Below are 22,830 nucleotides of genomic sequence, written 5' to 3'. Positions count from 1 at the left end.
TTACTCAAACATTATTATGGATGAATATAACAAAATGTGCTTTCTGGTGTTTTATTAGATTTATAAATTTCTGTTTAAGGTGACATTATTTTTTCGTAAGTTGATGTTTAGGGTTGATTTTTCTATGAAACTCTTGAAGTTCTTGATTTGAAGTATATGAAATTCCTTTACTAATATAATGGAGTTTATGGTTAAAAAAAACTCCTTAAATTATCTTGCTTGCTATATTTCAGTCCTTCCTAGATTTACAAACTGGACATCCTTTTTAATATTATAAATGTCTGCCATCCTTGATTTCAGAATGTAGTCTGTAGATTAATTTACTGTACTCATTCCAGCTTCATTAATTTCAAAAGCAAAGGGAATCAAAAACAATTTGCTATTCTATTGGTTCTGTGATCTAATGTCACATGTTCTTATCTAATAATCTTAGGAAACTGTTGAACTTTGATACCACTTTTATTATGTAAGCAAAATGAATTTTTAGTTAGTTTTCTGTCATTTGTATGAACAAGATTCAAGCTTCCTATGCTTAAAACAATGATATTTATATGTAGGCAGGAAGCAGGAGATTATACATTCTAATATTAAGATGTTTGGGAACCAAAAGACATCAAATCAAGAATATTAAACATTTCATATATCAAGTTCTGTTATCTTTTTACAGCCTCTTGAAGTTTTATTTTAGGAAAATTCTGGCACGTGGCAGGTATCTAATACACTTTGTTGTGTGAATGAACAAAGGGGTGAAAAAGCAAGAGAAAATTCCTAGCTGAACCTACGTAATTAACAATAGTAGATACTAATTATATCAGCTTATAGTGAATGGTATTTGGTGACTCAGTTACTAGAAGGAAAAACATGTTCAGAATTTTAAGCTGGTAAGGAGTTAAAGGAGTTAAAAATAATTATGGGTAGGAATACTAACTAAATATGATTGTTTTATAGTGCAAAGTTAATAGTTATTAAAATTTTAGTGCTTAATAAAATTGTAGATTCATTTGTTGGTTTAGGGTAAGTTAAGATAAGTAGGTGGAGAGATTGGAGGGGAGGATATGTTGAAGGAGTTCGGAAGATGGTATCTCTTTTGACTTTGGGACATATTGTTTATCAGGGGTCCATGAGTAGTGCGGAATATTCCATTCTGAGCTCAAAGGTTATTCTCCAGTATATGCTGTGCCAGTCTCTTCAAAAGTTCTGAAGCATACAGATAGAAAGTTAGAACTGAGGAAAATGCAAGAGGAATATAAATGAGACCATTTCATCCCTGGTAATATGGTAACTGGGGACAAAACCTGGAGCTACAGCACAGTGCAGACTTGGGTAACGCTTTGTGACACCCGAAGTCTTCAGTGGGTGAACAAGAAGAAAACAGTTCCACAGAAGATATGTCTATCTTCATCTTGGATCTGGGTTGGGAAGAAAAAAGAAAGCAGTCTCCCGTAAGAATTCCTAACTTTAGATCCAAAAACCACCCAGGCGTAGGGCTGAAATTCATACCAGCTCTGTGACTGAAATAATTCTAAGCTAGAAACAGTTTAAAATGATTCCACATTGATTGTGTTTCCAGTACAAATACAGATTGTCTCTGGATTGGAGCCTCATTGCACACAGTCCTTAAGAGGATTTCTACAGATAAAGTCCTAGGGAGTATAAGTTCACAATATGGGATCATCACATTCAGGATTAAACAAACCATCTTAAGCAAAGTTCAGCAGAAAAAATAAAATTCAAAATTAGATACACAAAGACAGCAGATACTGTAATTATCAGGTACCAAGGTCAAATTTTTATATTTAATATGGTTGAAGAAATAAAAAAGAATAAAAGTCTAAGAAGAGAACAAGCCACTCTCCAAATTTCTTGGATATATTTCACAAAGAATCAGGCAGAGTAAGTGAAATGAAAACCTTAATGGAAACATTAAATGACATATTAGACACAGTTGGGTAGAAAATTGGAAGACAAATCTGAAGAAACTTCTCAGTGAGTAGTCCAGAGAGATTAAGAAATGGAAATCTAACAGAGAATGGAGCGATAAAGTTCAAATGCATGTTATTGAAGGAGAGAATAGAAATAGTGTAGAAAAGCAATTTTCAAATAAATAATGGCAGAGAATTTTCCAGAACTTATGGTAAAACTGAAGAGTCAAGAAGAGTATATGAAATTAATCAACACCCACACACATTTTAGTTCATTTCAATGGCAGAACATCAAAAACAAGGAGGAAATATTAAAACCAACCTTAAGGAGAATATGGATTACCTATAAAGAGTTGATGATTTGACTCATAGCTAACAACAGCAGTAATGGAGGCAACAAAAGTTTTCACTTCTGGTAGTTGTCAAGTAGCCCCTATTGGATCAAGCTTCCCACAGAAAACAACTACAAGCTCTGGGCGAGATATTAAAGCAATAACAAAAACAATCTGAAGGCATTGGCTAAGAGATGAGTTGACACTCGGTAAAAGGGGATGACACTAGGTTAGTTTCCTGGTTTTGCGGCTGGCTTGAGGACAGATACTAGGTTGCACCATGCAGAGTAGATAAAGTTCAGATAGAAACTTCACAGTGTCACTAGCTTGAAGAAGCAGAACGTGGAGTTGGAAGGAAAGTGGAAAGGGAGGCAGGAAATCTTAGAAAGGAAGGTATCAGAGAGGGAGGAACCTCGAGTTCTGTGTATAAACTTTGCCTCAGTTTGGCTGCATGGTGCAGACTTTGTCCCAAAGTGGCTCAGTTTAGGCTCAAAGAACAAAACTGAGAATTCATCTCCTTCTCCCCATAGGGGTGATAGTTTGCAGTTGGAGTTCAACCAAGTTAACTGCCTACTTTAAGAAAAATCACACTCTTTCTAGAAGCATCACAGAATTCAGAGCTTCTACAGCATATTATTCAAATTGTCCAAGATACTATCCAAAACTACTCAATATGTAAAGAAGGAGGAAAACACAAACTATACTCAAAAGAAAAAGCAATCAAAGGAGAACAACCCTGAGAGGTCCCAAATGATGTAATAAGCAGGGAAAGATTTTTAAAGTAGCTATTATAACTATGCTCAAGGACATAAAGGAAAGTATATTCATAATGAATGCACAGGAAACTTCAACAGAGAAATAGTAACTATTAAAAAGAACCAAATGGAGATTCCATATTGTGAAACTTTAATATTTCAAGCAATAAGAATGATATGTTCAAAGCTTTGAAAGGAAATTAGTCAACTTACAAATCTATCTTTCCTCCGTAGGGATGAAGTAATGACATTTCTAGCCATGGGGTGCCTGGGTGGCTCAGTTGTTAAGCATCTGCCTTCGGCTCAGGTCATGATCCCAGGGTCCTGGGATCGAGCCCCACATCGGGCTCCCTGCTCAGCGGGGAGTCTGCTTCTCCCTCTCCCACTCCCCCTGCTTGTGTTTCCTCTCTCGCTATCTCTCTCTCTGTCAAATAAATAAATAAAATCTTTAAAAAAAAATTTTTAAAAAATGACATTTCTAGCCAAACAAACACAAACAAACTTACCTCTAACTGTTCCCTCTAACTTGTATGAGATGTACTTCAGAAAGAAGCACATATCTTATATATATTATTTTACATGCATGCTCTATATCCAGTAAAATATTTTTTAAAACTGTATGACTACAGCCAAAGTTTAACAATGTAAACAGCCTGTGATGAAGGTAGAAAAAGGCATTAGGGAGAAATGATCAAAGTTGAGAATATATTCAAAGATAGGAAAGTATCCAGAAGAAAAGTATCTATTGTTTTATATAAGAAAAGGACCAAAAAAGAAGTGCGGAGGGCCTGTGACAGATGGAGAAAGATAGGATCCCACCCTCAGTATAGGGATTAGTGCTGAGAAGATAGTCCTGGCACTTCACACATCAGAATATATTCACCAAAGAGTGAGAAAGCTCTAGAAGGACATCAGGGTGAAACAGACTGGGATATTGGTTCTGCTTTAGAATGTTCTATCACCCTTCATTTTCGTGGATCTTCAGCTTTCCCAAGCCAAAGGAATCCATAGAATATGTTGAAGTTCTTTTTCCTTCTCTGTCCCATCTTTGTTTTGTTGGTTTTGTTGTGTTGTGTTTGCTTTTTTTGTTTCGGCTCTCTAGGGAGAAGGGTTGATTTAGGAATAAGCATGCATTTAGAGAATACGAAGAGGGAGAAGGAAGGAGGCAATATTTTTCCATCAGATTTCAGAAGCCACGTATATCTTCTAAAGAGAAATCATTGAAGATTGATTACTATTTGTGAAAACAAAATGGTATAAGAAAATATTTGCAGGATTTGAATGGGTGTAATATACTCTACATATTATTTTCTGTGTATCAGGATTTTACATGGTGGTGAAATTAGATGTGTGATCCATAGGATAAAAATATTAAAATACTAATAACTTTGGAGATGCTCTGACCAGAAAGATAATTTTGTTATATATAACTATTAACCTGGAAGGTCAAAATAGTAACAGCCCATTATGAAAACTGACGTAGCTAAGAGACATATTTACATTGATCAGAGCTCTATTACAAATTAAGGGTAACAGAGATTCATGAAAAATTTCTAAATACAAAACAAACTATCCATACTCCTTGTCTTTTCTTAGGAATTTATAAACTTTGTTCCCCTCTAATAGTATGTATTTAGTTATTCTTGGAATATTAGTGTACCTTCTTTGGCTTTGTCCATCTTGTAGTTACAATCAGCAACTAGAAATTTTCTTCTTCTTCTTTCTTTATTTGCATAGCAAATGTAACATTTTTCTCTTTTGCAAAGCTCCATAGGAGAAAAGGGAAAAATGAATATTTCCCATGACTTTTCATCAATAAAAAGTTTGCCAGTTAGTAGACTTCAAAATCAGAGGTTAGAATTTGTGATATAAAATAAGAGTCTATATCCAGTATATATTGTTTATTTTGCCTGTTTTCTGGGAAAGCAAAGTGCTATTTGGTTTTCCTAACATTTTCACTTAATTTTCTGTGATAGGATTAAACTGCCTTGATAATAAATACCAAAAGCTTCCAATTCATATTTTTCCTGCTATCTCTCCTCTTGGAGGTACAGTGGTGGTTAAAATGAATGAAAGAATGAATTAAAGTGAAATGAATTATTTTCTACTTATCTGACATATACTATGATTCACTCTGTATAAAATTGCCAATGGATGGTTCCAGGACTGTGCTATTTAGGGTTTTATAGAGCTGAGTCAGCTAAACTGAATTAATGATTGATTCCTAAAAGCTTCCCTTAAGTAAACTTAATCTGTTTTTTGGCTTTTTATATCCTAGGTGCCCAAACCAGTAGATTATTCTTGCCAACCCTGGTAAGTATTAAAAATGTTTATGTAGCTAAGTTGAAATACCATAACCTTAGCTCCGGGATGCCTTAAATGTGGGGGTAGTAAACCACCTTCCATTTCTATTTATCCTGGCTAAAGTTGTTTTCAAATATGACAAAACACCGTAATGAATTTATGTATCACTGACCTTTCCATAACTTCATCAGAGTGGTGTGTGTGTGTGTGTGTGTATGCATGCACACACTTGACTGTAAATTCAAAGTTTGTAACAGCCACAGAAAGGAATGGGACATAGGCAAATATGTATCTTATATTTTGGAAGAGTAGATTTCATGAAACAGAGAAAAAAAATATATGATTATGTTGTTTAAAACTAAAAATTAGCCCAGAAAGGATAGTAGATCCTAAACTGTAATATGAGAGGAGCAAGATGTATCCATGTCTAACATTTTGGGTTTACATGGAGCCCATTTACCACTTAGAGGCTAGCATTACCACTAATAGAAACAAGGAAGCAAAGGGGATAGTGATTATTAGTTTTTAGACATGATGAGTTTAAGGGGGAAGTGAGTGATATCTTCAACTGGAAAAAATCTATTTAAGATCCAGGATAGTTATCATCATCATATGGTAATAAGTAATATATACCAAGCACTTACTATGTGCTTAGTATTTTACATGTTTTATTTCATTTTGTTTTCAACATCTCTATGAGGAACGTTGTTATTATCTTTACAGATGAGGAAACAAAGGTTAAGGCCATGCAAGTAGTAAGTAGTAGAACCAGGATTCCAAGTTATGCCATCTGTACATTGCTATATTGCCTCTCAAAGTACAAAATGTGGGCTTATTTACTTATTTATATTTGTTTCCCTGAATTTTATGTTTGGCTCCTTTTAAAATGACTGCATCTGTTTCATTTTCTGGATATAAAGTATATATGCATACAAATTAGATATCAGTATATGTATATAAAGGAGATATTCTGAGAGTATATAGTACTAGTTCAGTTTGCAGGTGTAGATAGAACACCTGAGCTGTCTGATATTTTTAAAGTGTTCTTGGAGCGCCTGGGTGGCTCAGTTGGTTAAGCATCTGCCTTCAGCTCAGGTTATGATCCCAGGGTTCTGGGATCAAGTCCTGCTTCGGGCTCCTTGTTCAGCGGGGAATCTGCTTCTCCCTCTCCCTCTGCCTGCTGCAACCCTTCCTGTGTGCTCTTTCTCTCTCTCTGCAAATAAATAAATAAAATCTTAAAAAAAATTTAAAAAATAAAGTATTCTGATTATTTTCTATTATATAACCAAAGCATAGAAAACGCCCAGTTGTTACAGGACAACACTGTCCAAAGTATGGAATTCTTCCCATCAGCCCTCTTTCTCTCTGCAACCATCATGTCTGCCCTCAGTAGCTATTACCTGCTTTCTCTGACTTCCCTGAGCTTGCTAAAGAAATTATAGCAGGCTTTGGTAGAACTGGGAAGCTTTGCTACATTTTTACTTAGTTTAAGATGAATTTGAGGTCAGAACCACATGGAATTAAAAATCATGATCCTGACAGGAATTAAATTTGGAGAATAGAGCTGATAGCATGGATAATCAAAGGGAACACCACCAGGAGCTGATAAAATCAGGAGAGTGTGGTGATTAGCTTCCTTCTCTTTTCTTTTACTATTTTGCACATAACTAGGCATAATAGTTACAAGGGTAATGATTTTAGAGATAAATACTAATGCCACAAACTACATGGATTTTATTAAATAAACATATACCTGGGAACCATTCAGGGCACAGGAGCTGAGTTTTTGAACACTTTGTTTTAAGATGCACCCTTGCATATATGTAAAATTCTATTGAAAATATGACTTAGAATAGTATTATTCCTAATGATAAAAAAAAAAAAATCAAGGTGTTCAGATAAGGAAAGAGTCTTGAAGATAGGAACAAATAAAGATATTTCATAGTAAAATTTTTAAATTACTTTTTTTCTTTTTCTTGAGCAACTTAGTTTATTCACACTAAACAGACAGTTTCATGGGAAATGCTTTCTGCTAGGGGACAAAATGGTCAAGTATATCATAAATGGAAACTTCAATTTTGGAAATACTACACTGTTTAGAGAAAATGATGCTGAATGATGACATGTTGTTCTCAAGTCATCGAGAAGTTGGATATCCACCAATTGCATTGTCTATTCATTACATCTCCATTTAAAAACAAGTTATTCTCACTAGGTAAACTTTGTCTCTTGAGTAGAATCAAGGTGATTATCTTCATTTGCCTGGGTATAGAATTCTAGGTGAGAAATTATTTTGCATCTCGGATTTTAAGGCATTGCTCTATTGTCTTCTAACTTCCAGCTCAATGCCATTCTGATTCCTTCCTTCCTTCCTTCCTTCCTTCCTTCCTTCCTTCCTTCCTTCCTTCCTAAGAGAATAAATCTACATCTTTATTTATTTACTTTTCAGTAAGTTTAAATCCTTGAGGGGTACAGCATTACACAGATTCTGTGGCCAATGGCTTTAGCAGGAAGTTTGCTTTGGAATTTGGCACGAACCATGCCACTGTTTCCATGAGCATGAGTTACTCTTCCCCAGATTACTCTGGTTTTGTTCAGTTTGCCACCAAGAGTCACAGTGTTGTTCTTTGTTTTGTACACATAAGCACATCTCTGTCTAGGTAGAATTCAGTTTCATCTTGAGCATAAACACCTTCAATTTTAAGAAGAGCTGTGTCTCCCTCTGGTTCTGGAGACCCTACTTATAGACTGCAAAAATGGCCTTGGACCACAGCCTTCCAGACATATTTCTTGATTTAGGAGTCCTCTTCCCAGCAGGCCTCCATATGTTCCAAGATGGTGGAAAGAGGCCATTCTGACTTCTGATTCTTTGTATGTAATTTGATTGTGAGGGGGAGGGGGAGCACACACCATGCAGGCAGGGATGAGGCATGGGGCTTAAAACTGGGGAACTATCTGAAAATCCGTATGAAGAACAGGATGCAGATGCCAAGATTCCTACGCCATTCTACAAGTAGTGAGACAACTTACTTTTCCCTACCCTAGCAGGAGAAGTAGAATTAGAAGGTGTATTATGTGGAAAAATTGAGGCATGTAGGGCTTACACTTAGAGCAATGCCAGCAGAGATTGAGGGAGATGCTATTCTGCAGAGTAGTCAAATTAAGGAAAGTCTACATACTGACTGATGACAATCCCCAGTTCCTTTGTGTAGCTCAGTTCCAATACTGTGACAGCTGGGTCTCATACACACAGACTATCCTCATTGCATCCAAACAGAAATCTGGAAGATTTTTCTCTAAAGGAACTGAACAGACTCAGTAAAAAAAAATCCTAAAATCCTACCATTTGGGTATTATCCAGCCCCATGAATCACATTCTTGCCAAATGATTATGTTCCTACCCAGCGAGTCTGCTTTGGTGCTCCCCACCCCCACAGAGATGCCTCTCTCCTAAATATAAACAGACAACAAAGAGTAACCAGGCATTTGAGAAAAGCCTTGAACTAGAGAACAAATAGAATAAATGGGGAAAAGAAATGAGGAAAATACAGACATTAGAATGAGCAGAAGAAAGATTTATTTTTAAAGCCTTTAATTTATATTCTCAGAATTAAGAGATGACAATATACCCATGGAAGTGAGCTGGTTGTTTTATAAAAGGAAAATCAGAGAACAAGAAAGAGCTCTTAAATTACATATTAAGTAGTGGAGTTGGAAAATAAAGTTGGGCAAATCTTCCAGAAAATCAAATCATTTGATAATATGGGACAAAAGGTAGGGAAATTAGACAGTTGATCCAGGAGGTATAGCATTTGTTTAGTGGGAACTCCAGAAAGAGAAAACTGAGAGTAGCAATTATCAAGGAAATAAGACAAAAATTTCCTAGAACTAAAGGACATATGGCTCCAAATTAAAGATGCTACTGAGAGCCCAGGACAATATTGAACTAAAACGTATAGCATATAACTGGAAGGCACATTATCATGAAATTTTGCAATATGGAGAAAACAGAGTCTGAAAGATTCCAGGGAGAAAAAGAAATCAGATCACATACAAAGAATTGGAATGGCACTCAATTGCAAGTGAGAAGACAATAGGACAATGCCTCAAAATTTGAGAAAGTAATTTCTCACCTAGAATTTTATATCCAGGCAAATTCTGAATTAAGTATCAAGTAAAATAAAAATATTTTTTCTGGATGGGATGCTTTCTGAGTATTACAACCCATGTATCCATTTATAGGAAGCTGAAGGATGAGCTAATAAACCAATAAAGAGGGAGATACAGATTCCAGGAAATGAGAGCAAAGGGATGTCCCAGGACTATAATAATTCAGCAGGCTTAGAGAGCAAGTAGTATTGAATAGACCAAGAGTGTGGAGGGCTCAGAAGAAATGAATGTCTCCGTAGAAAAAATGGACAGGTTCAGTATATGGTGTTGAGAAGTGTATTATTGAGGTGTTTATCATTCACCTGGGAGACTTTGGAGAGAATTTGTAGGACAAGTTTGAGCAAATAAAAACTTGAGGAATTGTTTTTTTGGATGTCAGATGTTCTTTGACTATGAAAACATGACAAAACTGGGCCAGATGATGGCTTGGCTTTGTAGAGGTTACATAAACAAGAGTGAGGAGAAGACCATGAAGAAATGAGCATGAATGGAGAAGAAATGATTTTCCTTCCTGACACCTAAAATTGATAAATTAAGAAATTGTAGTTTGATTAGATTATTTAAAAATATGCAAGCATAGATAAAAAATAGATAAAATGCTTGAAATGGAACTTGGGATAGAAAGCTGATCAGATGGGGTAATGCTGCTTTTTTTCATTATTATTACAGCACGAGTTGACTTTTAGAAACTATGTTCATGTGTTACTTTGATAAAAATGTATATACTATCTACTAATTGTGGTAAGTGCCATGGGAGAGATTAGGATACTGTAATAAGAATAACGGAGGGAAGTGTGAGATGCAGGACAACATTCTTCAGATGGGATGGTCAGAGAAGGTCACTCTAAGCTTGAGTGATGAGAAGGAATGTGTGTGGATTGGGTGAATGTTTCCAGGCAATAACAGTCTGTGGGAAGACTCGTAAGATCAAAAAGAGGCTGGTGAATTCCTGAACCTGAAAGAAGGCTGGAGACTAGTGAGAGATAAGATGGAAGAGTGATCAAAACATACTAGGTAACTAATAGTTCATGGGTTATCATAAGTGCTTTTATCCTAAGGTACTACCTGCATAAAATGCCCTTAGCTCTCCTTCTATACTTGGTGGAAATCTCACATATCCTCCTTCAACAAACTTTTGTATTTTAAATAAACATTTAATATAAATTAAAGGTGGGTGTTTAAACTGAGTTACCCCAGTCTATGTGTGAATCAGAGTTTTCTTGAATACTAATTCATGAAGTTTTGAAAGAGAGCCAATCTAAACATAAATTTTTTCCCTTTAACTTTTATCGCCCCAAATCTCCACTGTATTTTGCCAATAAATGTAAAATGTGTATTTGATGTGAAAGGGTTCCTAAGGAGTATTTTACCATTGGATTTGGGCCTTTCATTATTACTGTTGTTATGGAATTTGGGTATGTTTAAAGTGAAGATAGTTTAGGAAGAATTCTATTATTGAAAATATCTACCTTAAATTTTAGCCCCTACTAAGTTCTTAAGAAAATTGGTTATCAAAGTTGTGGATCATAAGAATTTACCTTATATCCCCCCAAATAATTATTTAAAAATAATTTAAATTGTTACTGGAATTCTCTTAAAAAGATGCTCCAAGTAGGTTTCATTTCACAGTATGCATAGAAAAGGTGAAATTTTAGAGGGTCTGTATGTGTATACATGTGTGTATGTGTGTGTGTCCTATACATGATAGTCCCTCTCTTACAAGTCTTTTTCCTTCTTGTTCTTAAACTCCGTTATTAGTCTCTCTCTAACTCAATACCTACTCACTCCTTTCTTTGTCCCATTTATTTATTTGATAAATATTTACTGGGTGCTTACTGTGCATTAGGCACTATTCACTGTTGCTAGCTTTGTAGAGCATTTGTTTTTCACTTATCAAAGGACTTTTTTCTGCACTATTTTTTGAAGTAATGTAATTAGTATCGAAGTAAAAACAGCTCAGATCTGCCACTAAACTAAAATCTTGACAGAGACTTATTTTTAGCTTCAGTTCTGTTCCAGGTATATTACCCAAATTTTCTGTGTCATTGTTTCTTTCAGGTATGCTGGAGCAATGGAAAGATTGCAGGCAGAGACTGAACTTATTAATAGGGTAAATAGTACTTACCTTGTGAGGCACAGGACCAAAGAGTCAGGAGAATATGCAATTAGCATTAAGTAAGTAGGACAAGTACTTTTACAGAAATAGATTTCCTGTTTTCATAATTGCATAGACCATCTGACATGTATAACACTGAAGTTAAAAACCAAGGTTCTAATAGCAGCAGAAATAATGCATCTATCCAGACAGTTCATTAATACTTGAAAATATCTGTTAGAAAAACAGTATTAAGTGTTACAGGCTGCTAATTGGCATATTAGATTTCTTTCATAACATTGTATTTTGGTGATTTGATGTGTTTATGTTTCTCATTAATTCTAAAAATATATATTACTAGATTTCGTTTGATTTGATTTTGTTTTTCTATATTCTCAAACTGAACTTACTCAATAAATTGGGCATAGTGATTGGTCAAATCTAACCTCCCCTTCTCACTTCAAATATTGCTTGTATCTTCAACCAATCTAGTAAATATATTTTGTTAATTAGCTGTCACCAGTGTATTGGCATAGGTATATATTTTGTCTTCAGAATTAATTCCTATAATTGTATTGGGGCATGCCCACTGGTAATTATTGATTTCTACTGGTTAAAAACACATTTATATTCATACGTCATTCATTGCCCACAGGTACAATAATGAAGCAAAGCACATCAAGATTTTAACAAGAGATGGCTTTTTTCACATTGCAGAAAATAGAAAATTTAGAAGTTTAATGGTAAGCATTGATTAGTTCTTTTCAATCTGTGGTCCTTATTTTGCTCTTATTTCAAAGGTCAGTTTAATTCGATCGTTTCTTAGAAATTTTGTGCACTGAAAAGTTGTTTATAAGAGACCCCTATAATTTTGCAGCAGAATCCTGATAATTCTAAGAATTCCAATTAAGTGTTATATTGCCCTACTCATATTTTTCACTGTAAATTCAGTTTGCAAGTTTTAGATAACATTTCAGAGTCCACATTATTTATGATTCTTAGAACAATAGACAAATTCGGTCAACTTTCAGTGATTTGTGTTTTGCCTTGTGTTTGAGTCACAGGGCAGATCTTTCACATCCATCTTTCTCCTCTTCCTTCCTCTACCTCTAACTGCTCATGCAGACAGAGGAAGGTATTTTTAATAACAACAAAAAAATTGTAGCTGGTAAAATACCTCTCACTAGGTTCATTTCATGCAAAGTACAATATAATGTCAAGTGGAAAAGCTTTTTGTATTTTCTGCTATTTTAAATCATCTGTTATGGTTCTGCTTCATTACTTTGGACAGTTAAGTATTAACGGTAACATTTTTACCAAACATTTGGTATTTCATAGGAATTTTATATTTAAATTGAAATAGTACATTGTTACCAAGTTGCTTCAAATGACCCAAGATTACTTTATTCTTATAGTTTAAAAAATTACCACTTAATAATTTTATTAGTGCATCATATTATGGATGTCATAAAAACAGTGTCTATATGGCATTATATATGCATTGCTGACAGTAAAGAAAAAGTTTGTATTTCTTTAAAAATGGTCTCAAGTCTGTTTTTCACGTTTGAGAGTTTCTTGACATAATGAAGAATTTGGACACAAGATACAAGATGCATTTGTAAGTGCACTTCTAAGTACTTTGAGTAACATTGGGAAGGACCACTCATTGATTGAGCCATCAGTCAAATGATACATATTGCATCCTCCAGAAGACATCTCAAAGCACTTTGCAGATGTTAAACATTAAAGTTAAAACGGAACGGAAGAGAGCCTTACAAAATAGGGCAGCTTGAAAGTCTTACCTAAAAATCTAGAACAGCTGCAAGACAGGGATTAGTGTTTTAAAGAAATGGAAGCATCTTGAGTTGAAAAAAAAAAAAAAGGCAGAAAACCTCTCTGGACATAAATATCACATTCCCAATTCAGCAGTTACGGATGGGCAGCAAGATCATGTCCTGGAAAATGTGAGCCCTGCCAAATTAGTAACCAGGATCCAGGCATCCTCCCTGCTGGAAGTGACTTACGTTCTGTTGGAACAAGCAGGCTGTGCACAGAGAGAACTGGACCTGAGGAGGTTTTTCCTAAAATGAAAATCTAGGGGGGAGGTGGCAAGCGGATGCACAAATAATGAATGGCCCCAGCTGAGACATGATAAAAGCAGGCACAGGGGTTCTCTACCTCACTGCAAGACATATTGGCTGGAGCTTTCACCTGCAGAACTTCCATGGATGATAATGAGGCTGCTCCACGGTATTAGAGTTAATGTGAGTCTTAAAAAAAAAAAAAAATGCTGTAGGGCCAAAGATGACTGCCAGTTTTGCCGACTTTGAAAGTAACAAAAGGAACTCCCATCCGAGGAGACAGGCAAATAGGATGAAAGGAATAGTCACTGGAAAGGGCCAATCAATTCAGCTTTGTGTCCCTTGGTTCAGCTCCAGAAAGTTCATCAGCAGCTGAGGGTTAAGAAGTGAAAAAGCCAGTAAATACTTCATGACCTGGATTAGTGGACATAGGTCCTCGCCTTCCTATCTCCATACAAAGCTGTGATTATAGTATAAGCAACAGACCCCCCAGCATTCTTAACTAATGTGTACCAGAGAGCAGTGCAAGGTTCTGCAATGATGTTCTGGAAATTGAATTAAGAGTACCGTCACAGAGCTAAAACAGGCTGCCCCCTTATATGGTATGTGTAGAATATCCTAAATGCCACTGCTAGAGACACAGGCAAGTTGTTCTTCTATATCTGGAGGGGAAGCACATAGCACAGTGGGCTAAAGGGAGGGGATTCAGAATTAATAGCATAACTACAGTGAAACTAAAAAAATATTAACGAAAGGATATAATTGTAAAAAGAAAGCTAGGCAGCTGAAAAACTGTGTCTTGGGTAAATAATCAGGTTTAGCAAATAACTGTAAAAGCTGCGGAAGAGACCGAGGAACTGTAGTCTGGAGCTGTCCCTCCTCTTTGTTTCTGTTCGTTTGTTGAACCAATTTATATTGCATCCTTACCTTATGAAATCAGTATGTTTTTACAAAACTCAACATGACTCCACTATTCTAAAGCTTTCAGATTCGTAAATCCATCCATAGCAAGAATCTCACAGTAGTGCTGTCCTTTACATCTAAACTCAAAAATGCCACATGGATACTTGATCAGAACGAATGGCTCCTATTTTAGTAAGCAGGCCCTTTGGAAGGGGAGAGAGAATTAATAGGCACCTTTGCCTTCACTCTGGTAATGTGTAGGGGCTTCTCTAAATCAGGATCATACAACTTCAAGGAGTTAGTTACCTTTTATCACATTGGTGTCAAATAACACAGTTTCTGTTATATGTACATAATGGTCTGTGCATTGGAGTTATTGCTTAAGAATAGTTCCGTGTCCTCGCATTATGGGTGGTAAAGTTATATGCTTCTACCTATGAAACTTATTAGGGCCTGGAATTAAATTTTAATTTGGCAAGGATGTGAAATGGAAGCAAACTCCAGAACTTGTTTTAAATTAGCCAGTTTCTCAAAGAGAAGATTGACCTTAGGTGGTTATGACCTAAGCTTTTCCCCCTTGGGTTTCAGTAGCTTGGCTAATCAAAATCTTTGTTTTTCTTAGTCATTACATTCAAATTCTAAATGAATTTCTCTATCCAGATTACAAGGCATTAATTTTGTTCTAATTTTCATGTATGCCAGACAACCCATGTCCAAATGCTGTTTATAAATCATCTCCATTGCCTGTTTCCTTGGTAATTGGAATGACTGACTCTCACTCATTATTTTTCAGAGACTTGAATTGTTGACACTGCTTTGTCAGTGTGAGATAAGGAAAGCTTAGCGATTTCTTTTGTTTAGAGTCTTCTTATTTACTTGTAGTACCTGAAGGTCAATGACTGCTAAAGCAGGGGTGGATTAGACTAAAATACAGAAAGCATAAAGGCATAAATTGGAAAAGACCCATGGTGGCACAATTTAATTCTACCCAGTCAGAAACATGTAGGAAGATTTACCCTCATGAAACTGTAAAAATGGAACTTAAACTATCTTCGATGCTTAGTGAAGTGATAAAAGAGTATTTGCAGCTTACCAAGCTCCATGACCCAAGGCCTTGGAAAAGTCATTTTTTTCTTCCATAAAATTTGGAGATGGGTAGGTAGGAAATGATCACCAAGTCCTTTTCAGTATGATAAGTCTGTGGTTTCTTGCCAACTTCACATAAACTTTAATTCATACTAATCCATAATATTATAATGCATAAAATTCATACTATTTATAACAAAATTACATTGAAGCTCAAAGTTATTGGCTTATAGTTACTTTCAGGTTTATTTTCATATTTTTGCTAAAGAACACGTTTTATTTAATTTAAATAATAAGACAAAAGAACAACACTTTGATATCATTTGCATCGGCAACACAATATATATGAATGTACAATCCTTGCAGAGACCTTACAACATTTTGCCTTTTATTTTTTAAAAGCAATAAATAATATTTTTGTTGGTCAGATTCCAAATTCCTTTGCTTCATCAAAGACCACCATAATCTGGGCTCAAAAAAGAAAGAAGAAACATAGATGATGATGATAATAGATATAGATAGATAGATAGTTATAGATGTAAAGTATGTAAAACCTTAGCATCTTAGATCTAAGAAGACAAAGTTCTTGGTATAACATGGACACTTAGAAAATGCTCCTTCCCTTTTGCCTCCATTTTTTTGTATTTACATTTGCTAAGCATTACTTGCTAATAGTACGATGTAGTTATGAGCACAGACTTTGGAGACAGACATCAACTGTTCAACCTTGCACAAGTCGATTAACTTCTCTGAGACTTGACTATCAATGGGGACTAAGCCTGTCTCTTGTTTATCGTGTGGAGATGGAGCAAAGCCCTGTAAAGGTCCTGGCGTATGGGATTGTGGTGGTAGTTAGGATTATTCACACATACCAGGCACTCTATACATTCTTACTATAATCTGTGAACTGGTGCGTTCTCCCCGTTTTACAGATGTGGGATTTGAAGAATTTCCATTTGCTTTACCCAGTGCTTCAGCCAAACCATGCTGCTTTTTGTTTATGAATGTAGCCTTCAATCAATCACTTTTATGTCTGTTCCTAGCCCGGCTGCTCTACTTAAAACAATCCTTTCCGTCTTCCTGGCTTCTGCAATTTTGCCTGTTCTTCAATTTAAGCCAAGCTACCTCCATCATGAACCGTTCCCTCATCCTCTCCATGGGGCTCACAAAAGGAAGTACTCTTTCTCACCTTTGAGTGCCCATAACCCTAACTTTTCCTTCAAGAGTGAGCAGTCCTAGAGGGCAGTAGCTTTACCTTCATAATCTTTGTGACCTCTGGAACTCCCCACACAATGCATTCTACAACTCATCTGAGTTTAGCCATAAATAATGTAAATCATAGGGGCGCCTGGGTGGCTCAGTCGTTAAGCGTCTGCCTTCGGCTCAGGTCATGATCCCAGGGTCCTGGGATCGAGCCCCACGTCAGGCTCCCTGCTCCGCGGGAAGCCTGCTTCTCCCTCTCCCACTCCCCCTGCTTGTGTTCCTGCTCTCACTACCTCTCTCTCTGTCAAATAAATAAAATCTTTAAAAAAAAAATAATGTAAATCATAAATAATAGAAATCATTGATTCTTTTTTGCTTCTTTTGGGTGATTTTTGGCTCAGTTGATTTGTTTTGAGGAACTTTGAACATAACCACTGAGTGGAGGTACTGAGTTGATGACAGTTTGGTTTTTAGAAGAAATGAGTTACTTTTACTCTATTGGTTAATAGAAGCACCAAATAATTAGGTTAAAAGTGATATTGCTTTTTATTTCAGGTATTTCTAAGAAACATTATAGTACTCGTCTAATAATAATATGCATTTTTTTCCATTATGAATTATTATTTTCTACTTAAAATAGAAGGATTCATATTTGTGCAGAATCTATGAAACCAACATCTTAAGAGAAATTTCCTGAAATTTTAGTATGGAAGAGGGTGGATGGTATTATATTAGGCTTGGATATATTTAAGGCAAATTAGATATAAGGGAAAATGGAAAGTACTACATTATTGACCTCTATAAGTAGCAGATGCTATACAGAACTTTGAAGGGCACTAACACTTCACTGTAAGCCAGAAATAATATCAGGTAGCATTTGTGGTTTATCAACTTTGGTTTACCGTGGAAAAGAATGTTTAGAATCAAGTTTGTTTTTCTGCTATGTTGAAAGAAAATGCAGGAAACGAGAAATTGCTATATATTCAGCAAACAGCTGTTCCCTTTATTTTTGTTTAGAAAAGCAAGTATTTCATAAATAACAATAATTACTGTTCTGCAATTAAAGTTTAGTATGGTTTCTTTTCATTGACCACATCTGACTGAAGACTAACAGGATGCTCTCTATCCATGAATAACAATAGGAGGTAACTCACATTATCAGTCAGTGGCCAGCCTGAGTAACGCGGACGATTATTAGTTAGGTGCCATGTACATCCAGAAAGCAGGGAGAGATGATCATTTACCTACCCTTCCATATACTTATGGAAAATTTGGCATTAAATCAGTCATCTTCCTCTTGTATATAGTTATGTGTTCAAGAGTTCATGTGTTTGAGAATAAAAGTACCCTTATCAAAAATAATCTTTAATTCTTTTATCCTAAAGGAACTTGTGGAGTACTACAAGCATCATTCTCTTAAAGAAGGTTTCAGAACCTTGGATACGACCCTACAGTTTCCATACAAGGAGCCTGAACATTCAGCTGGACAGAGGGGTAATAGAGCAGGCAACAGCTGTGAGTACTGCAATTCAGAATACAATTTGCTGTCACTTAAGGATTGGAGGCACAAGAACATTAAACATCTTCATTCCAGATTTTGAAATATAACCAGTTAATATGCTGATCTGTTTAGCCAGGACTTTTTTGTGGAGCTAAGCAAAATCAGATGGACCAACAGGTTTACGAACGTGTCTAGACATAGTTCTCTGTGCCACATCAAGGGTCATGTTTGTGTTTAGAAATCCATCAGAAGTGCAAAGGGTATGTTAATATGTAAGTTTCAAACTTTTCAGTGAATTGTATATTCGCTCAACTCTTTTTAACTCATATGTGTTTGTGGTCATAATGCTGTGTGAGTTAATGGTACCTAAGTAAGGCTGGTGTGCAGCTAGCCCATCTCACCTGGTATCCCAGATCTGCTTATGATCCTATTTTAATGATTAGTTTCAGGATTTTGAAATGGCTAAAGCATGCTTCCTCTGATGCCAGTATTTACAAGTATACCTCAGTCACTTTCTTGCAGAATGAGTGCTGTGCCACAGCGAATCACAAAAGATTAGCATACCATCCAGAAGCATGTGATAGTCTGAAAAAGTCAAAACTTTTTTCTCATCACTATTTAACGTCACATAATCTTCCTGGAGGTAGATATAGCATGTAAAGAGAATATTGTGTTGAAAAACGCTATGAATAAAGTGTGATTTCCTTCCCTTATGTTAAAATATCATTTTTTTTTTTAAGTAAAATTCTTTTGGAGGAGAAATGAATACAATTTTATTACTCTTAGAATCTTTAGCCTGAGCAAAACATGAATGTCTAGGGGTATTTGAAAAAAGGATTTGCATCGTGTAATATAACCTTAACTTTTTTTTTTTTTTCCCCTGAAAGCAAAAACTGAAAGGGAAACAGGTAACACTCAGGGCTCTAACAACATCAGTAAAATTTCATACACTTGTATATAAGTAAATATACAAGTAATATGTCACATCAACTGACAGATTTTTTTCTATTTGAATAACTTAATAGCTTTTCTATTCACAAGGATCGGTAATAAATGACCAAGCTTGTGTAATGCAAGTAGTCAGAGCACACTTTATTTTGAAACTTTAAACACCTATTAAAACTTACCTTCCTGGGGGTGCTTGGGTGGCTCAGTCAGTTAAGTATCCGACTCTTGATCTAAGTTCATGTCTTAATCTGAGTGTTGTGAGTTCAAGCCCCAACATTGCGCTCCATGCTGGGCATGGAGCCTACTTAAAAAAAAAAAAAGTTATCTTTCTGTTTTTTAGCCCAGTGTTACCCAATTATCTTAGATTCTCAATAGGCCATAATTTTCACTCATTTAAAAACAGGTTTTCCTTGAAAAACAATTTTCCTACAAATATCTTTTTCTTTCCTACGAATTTCTTAAGATTCTACCAAAGTTATGACCTTTTTCCCCAAATGAAAAGTATAAATTTCTACTGTCCTTTACTTTGCCTTCCTAGCAGCAGGAGATGATAAAAGTTGCCAAGGAGGTCAGTTATGCTAAAAATCCTGTTTGTTTGAGTTCACTTAGTTCTAGAAAGCCAAGATGGAAGATTGGTTGGCAATCAGGGAGAGCAGATGTCCCATATTAGTGGAAGGTCATTAGCCCTCATATTGCACTGCGTGGTTACTCCCAGCACTTTCTCTGTGCTTGGCACGTGTAGATGTTCAGAGGATGTTGTCCAATGATGAGCGGAGTTGCCTAATCTAAAATTTGTCTCTAATGTTCAACAAAGTATTTAATGTTCAAACTTTTTTAGCACTAGGAATGGAGTTTCAGGCCTTTTGCCTTTTTTTTTTTTTAAGATTTTATTTATTTATTTGAGAGAAAGAGAGAGAGACAGAGAAACAGCATGAGAGGGGAGAGGGTCAGAGGGAGAAGCAGGCTCCCCGCTGAGCCGGGAGCCCGATACGGGACTCGATCCCAGGACTCCGGGATCATGACCTGAGCCGAAGGCAGTTGCTTAACCAACTGAGCCACCCAGGCACCCGCCTTTTTTTTTTTTTTTAAGCAAAAATTGCATAGCCAACAGAATGATTTTGAACATTAATGTGAGCTACAGGGAATTTTTCAATAAACAGAGTCATGCAGTCAAATATGCCCCGCCCAGATTTTTTAAGAGACTCTGGTGAGCATGCCACAGAACCCTTTTGCAATCAAGAAGTAAAAGCAGATCATTCATTTAAAATTAATCTTTGTCAGAGTTTGGTTTTATTTATGAATTATTTATTCATTCCTTCAGCAGATACACATTAAATACCTAACACAGGGCACTGTTCTAGGTACTGGGATATAGCAGTTGAGAAGACAAGTTCCTGCCCTTACGGAGCTTATATTTTAATGGGGACGCTCCGGCAAGTGTGGGATGGGAATTTGCTATTTTTATATAGGGTGATCGTGGAAGACCTCCCTTATAAAGTGACCAGAAAGAAAGGAGGGAATGAGTTAGTCTGTCAGTCAGCAATAACTGCACGGTGGTCTGGACTCCAAGATGATTCAGACATCACCATGCAGCACGATTATAATCTTAGATCAAATTTATAAAACTATCCCAGTGTTTATACTGACTTTTGCGTAAAATAAGAACACTAAGATGGTTCTCAGGGTTAAATGAGGAGTTTTAAGCATTTGGCACAGGGCTGGTACATGGTAAACAGTCAATAAATATCAGCTACACCTGATTCTACCACCACCACCGCTAGTAACTCCTACCACAGCCAACATTTTCCTGCATGTCTGAGTTGAATTACTAATTTTAACTCCTGGAAATTCACATCTCTGCTTTTATGATTTTTTAAATATACTTTATTTTATACCAAATCCTGATTGAGAGTTAATCCTTAATTAAAACACTGCTTCTATTTTTCTGCACATTGTGCTTCTCAGAAGCAGTAAGGAGGAATGCTGCATAAGGATTGCGTGGGATGGTTTTATAGTCCTTACCTCTCTTCATTGCTTGGGTATGCTGCTAAATATTACCTAAAAATAATTTTTATCAAGAAATATTACCTTGGGATACTGGATTGGCTAGGGCACTGACATCTCCCATTACTTCTAAAAGGTTTTGGAGGAAGCAGAGCAGGCAAGCTAATGCCTAGGTCCACCTGTTTTCTAGGCAGAGGATGAGATTGGAGTTCCAACTCCTCAAACATGCTAGTTTTTTTTTTTTTTTTTCTTAAATAGTATAGTCTCCTTGGGAAAGAAAGTCCCAGGGCATTGTAGAAGGGTCTGCTTGCTTCTGTATTAGTCCAGGTTAGAATATTCTTGGGTAAATTACCAACTATTTTTCAAATTTGTAAAACATGATAAGATGATGGCAGAACCACACCATGCAAATGCAGAATAACATACAAAAAGGTATTGGTTAGAATTAAACAGGAGTCCAGAGTATTGGGCAAGGAGCATATGACAGTTCTAGATTAGGATCCCATTGTAGGCAATGCTCTTTTCCAGAGCTATGAGACTTGACTTTTGCCTTTGGAATGACATGGGTGTTGCCAAGGGAGAAGAACAAGACAGAAAGGAAGAAGACACAGAGAGCTCAGGCAGAGCAGTGGGTTGTTGTACTTCCCTAGAAACCACAGTGACTCCATGGAAGATGTTCTGCCCTGTCTGTGGATCTGTATAAAAATCCCACTACTTTCTAAAAACTGTCACAGCAAATCTGCTTTAGACAGCGTCAGGTGTACCTGTAGGGCTTATGTATTTGAAGGGCACTGAACTGACTTTTGCCTTTCTTACTCTACAATGAGCACTTAATTATTTTCAGGTCTGCTACTGAGTAGCTGTCTGACCTTAGGCAAGTCACTTAGCCTGTCTGGGATTCAGCTTTCTCATCTGATGAATGATGAATGAGATTAGATATTTTATTATGTTCTTAAAAAAAATAGCATCCTAGGTTTCTTTCTTTGTGTGCATGAGGGGAGGAGGTTAAGGTAGAATGTTAATAGACCATTACACTAGGAAAAGTTGCATGATTAGCTATTTCATGACCCATAAGCAGACTTTAAACATTTTTCCAAGTTCTTATTTATGGAGATTTAGTTGGACCATAGACTAGAGTTGGCTAATTAGAAAAAAAACATTGGTTATTAGTATATTCACATAATCTCAAAGTATCTTCTCACAAGAATTTACTAATAACAAAAGGAAAAACAGAAACCTTAATTGGGTTATTAAAGTTAACATCACTAATAAAAGAACAAGTAGATCACATGTACCTCATAATGTGATGCTCTAAGAAGGCCACAGCATCACTTTGGTGGGATTCCTGCCCCCATGAGGCATAATTTGAACCTAATCATGAGGAAACATCGGACAAACCCAATTTGAATTATTCTACAGAATAATTGGCCTATGTGCTTCAAAAACGTCAATGTCATGAAAGACAATTGTATCATTACAACAGAGACTGAAGAGACATGATAAGTACATGCAACATGTCCTAGATT

General features: G+C 36.1%; 1 protein-coding gene across 1 annotated transcript in view; it reads left to right on the top strand.

The window, feature by feature from the left end:
* The window catches only part of VAV3 (vav guanine nucleotide exchange factor 3), a 341,802-nt gene that overhangs the window by 302,183 nt on the left and 16,789 nt on the right, over positions 1-22,830 (top strand). The window contains exons 22-25 of the mRNA XM_081817104.1: positions 5,288-5,322; positions 11,542-11,658; positions 12,234-12,321; positions 18,237-18,366. Of these exons, the coding sequence (XP_081673230.1) occupies positions 5,288-5,322; positions 11,542-11,658; positions 12,234-12,321; positions 18,237-18,366 (370 nt within the window). The remainder of the gene's footprint in view (positions 1-5,287; positions 5,323-11,541; positions 11,659-12,233; positions 12,322-18,236; positions 18,367-22,830) is intronic.

The sequence above is a fragment of the Leptonychotes weddellii genome, chromosome 4 (genome assembly GCF_054177405.1).
Source record: "Leptonychotes weddellii isolate Sample4059 chromosome 4, ASM5417740v2, whole genome shotgun sequence".
NCBI classification, from domain to species: domain Eukaryota; kingdom Metazoa; phylum Chordata; class Mammalia; order Carnivora; family Phocidae; genus Leptonychotes; species Leptonychotes weddellii.
Note: the sequence above shows the minus strand (reverse complement) of the source record. Positions and strands in the feature narration are given on the sequence as shown.